General features: G+C 39.1%; 1 protein-coding gene across 1 annotated transcript; it reads left to right on the plus strand.

The window, feature by feature from the left end:
- Positions 1–1,226: 1,226 nt before the first annotated feature.
- LOC145133789 (protein PHYTOCHROME KINASE SUBSTRATE 2-like) lies at positions 1,227–2,889 on the plus strand. The gene has a single exon (XM_079068750.1). The coding sequence runs from the start codon at positions 1,435–1,437 to the stop codon at positions 2,752–2,754; it is 1,320 nt and encodes a 439-aa protein (XP_078924876.1). The 5' UTR covers positions 1,227–1,434; the 3' UTR covers positions 2,755–2,889.

The raw sequence follows: 2,889 nt of genomic DNA on the forward strand, positions 1-2,889 counted from the left end.
CACTTCATTACTTCATCAATCTTTGATGGATCAACCATTATGACTTCTTGGTTAACCACATGACCCAAGAATTGCACCTCTCGGATCTAGAAATCACATTTGGATCCCTCATTCCTCCCATCTTTTGCATCCCGCTTCAATTGAAAATATGGAAATCAGCCTTCCACATCGCCAACAAGGCGTAAAAATAACTCTTTCCTCATTCAGAACCGCCGTCGAAACTTTTCAGCGTCCATTTCGTCATCTGCAAAATAGTATTCTATAAGATGATTGTGCCCGACTTCGCGATCTCTCTTCAACATAGGTTTTCTTGTTTGAGGTCGTGAACGTGAACTTTGACCTTGTCAGTTTTGGAAATACGCCACTGTTTTTGCCATGACGGAACCGAAAAATAATGTCTTTTCTTGCGCCATCGAATCGGAGGCCGAAGATGACGATGATGACATTGTGTTTAAGTGAGTTTTTTAAGAGAATGTGTAGAAATAAGTGTGAAAATTATGTTAGATTTGTTTGGTATTTATGGAGTGGTAAATGTATTAAAATAATAATAATAATTTATACATATTTATTGTTTTATTGTTTGTAGCCGTTGATGTTGAAAAAAAAGGAAAATGTTTTTTTTGGCTAGCTGTTGAATTCAAAAGCAGAAAAAAAAATTTTATTGGTCAATCATACGAGAAGAGAGAGCAAGGGGTAGCCTCCCCTCACCCTTTCCCCGCACCGGCTGAACCACACCCCCGGTGTAGTGTAGCTGGGTGCAGTTCCGGCTCCCGCACCACATCTCTTGGCCTTATTGTATCAATGTGAGGGCATCCACAATCCATTAAACACCTATACGATAACACTTACAACCCATTAAACACATATTCAATCATAATCATAATTTTATTTATTTCATTGAACCAGATCATTCAACTTCTTCATTACATGTACCATTCAACTCCTATTCAATCTTAATCATCAGTGTATTCAACTCTTATATTATTTACATTGTGAATACTATGAGTTTCAACAGGAATATCGGCGGAATAAAAGATAATATCAAAATAAATTGTATATATAGGTAGTTAGGTATAAACGACAACAAAACAAATAAATCGAATAAATTGGTTAACGAGTAGGTAACTTTTTAGTGTGTTATATAAATTGTCAATAAAAGACAACGAAAATCATGATTCATGAATGGGAAATTCACTTAACCAATCTATGAGTTATGAACATATGCATGTGGACCTTACTCATCTTTCGCATAATAACTCCCACCACCTACAAATGGTTGGCATTTGGCCAAGTTGTTATTCGACTTCCTCTTCTTCTTCATTCAAATCTCACAATTTCCAAGATCACTCCCTGTTATTCAATTTTTAAGTTGCTTCAATCCCCACCAAATCTTTTATCTTTCTGTATTCTTCTTGTTTTTTGCTACGAATTTCCATGGAAATCTATGCTTCTGTTTCAGCTTTTGAAAAAAATCTTACACTCCAAACGCAAAATAGTTTTCGAGATGCCTCGTTCTCATCCTACTTGAATAAAGCAGAAGAAAACATGATTCGAAAACTCACCAATCAAGCCGCGGATATCCAAAACCAAAAGGATCAAAATTATCCACTTCGTAAGAAATCAGAAGACGAAGAAATTGGCGTTTTTGGTGCGGAAAAGTACTTCAAAGGGGAAATTGAAGATGTGGATAATAAGAATGATCGGAGATTCATCGATAGTGCTATTGCTAATACAGCGAGCAAGATGTATCACGAGGAAGACAAAATTGAAGAACTTGATCATGGAATAAGTGGGAAAGAAAGACCCGATCGAATAAACATGCACACACCAAGTGTTCGATCAAATGTCAGCTGCAATAGTCGTAGTGGGTTGTTGCCACGTACGATGCAGACTCCTGGGAAGAGCGAAAAAGGAAGCAAAACCAGGATTTTTCTTTCTCGTTTTGGATGCAATTGTATTGACAAAAAATCGACTCAAATCAGTGAGAAAAGATTCATCCACTCGAAAGAAATCTCGAACAAGAAAACTGACTCGTCGTCAAGTAAATTATCAGAGAAAAGCACCAGAAATGATTACTTTAGCTTCCCTGTATTGAACTCCAACGATCACAATTCAAATTCGAGTTCGAATTCGAAATCTGGAAATTTGGCGGGTAAAATTCATGGAGATAACAATGGCGGACGTTTAAACCTCGGAAGGAAAATAAGCCTGTTGAATGATTGGGAGTTGGACATTCCAACTGAAGACGAAATGTACATTCCGTCACGCGTAAAGTACAACCACGACGTTGACAGTGATTCCAGCTCCGATTTGTTTGAGATCGAAAGCTTTTCAACGACCGGAAACAGTTCGTTTTTGCCTCACCGTGCGTCGGAATCAGACTGTTACGCCCCTAGCGAAGTCAGCATCCAGTGGAGCGTCGTAACGGCGAGCGCCGCTGATTTCTCGGTGGCTTCCGACTACGAGGAGGTAAGAACAGGTGTTGGTGGTTGGAGAAATTCCGGCCGGAAACCTCAGGTAACGGATCACATTCACAAAGACGAGCAAAAGAAACGACCTGGTATTCTCTCCGGTTGTACGGATCATAAAGCGGTGAGAGTTGCAGGAGGTGAGTATAAGGTTAGTGGTGGTGGAGGGCGGCGGCGATCGGCAGATTGTATGGCGGTAGGAAGTATGTTTCGAGGGGTGAATACTTTAACCCGATTTGATCCGATAAGAGGTAATTATGGGTCGGATGTGTGCCCCATATCCTAGACAAAAAGTCGGCACACATTACAGCACTTGTACTTTCAGCATTAATCTAAGTACATAGGGATTTACTTGTAGATTTTAATTCAGTGTATTATTATTATTGCTATTGAATTTTAATGGATGTGGTTTTTGTTTCCA

This window comes from Lactuca virosa, chromosome 8 (genome assembly GCF_052849685.1).
Source record: "Lactuca virosa cultivar CGN04683 chromosome 8, Lactuca_virosa_CGN04683_v6, whole genome shotgun sequence".
NCBI classification, from domain to species: domain Eukaryota; kingdom Viridiplantae; phylum Streptophyta; class Magnoliopsida; order Asterales; family Asteraceae; genus Lactuca; species Lactuca virosa.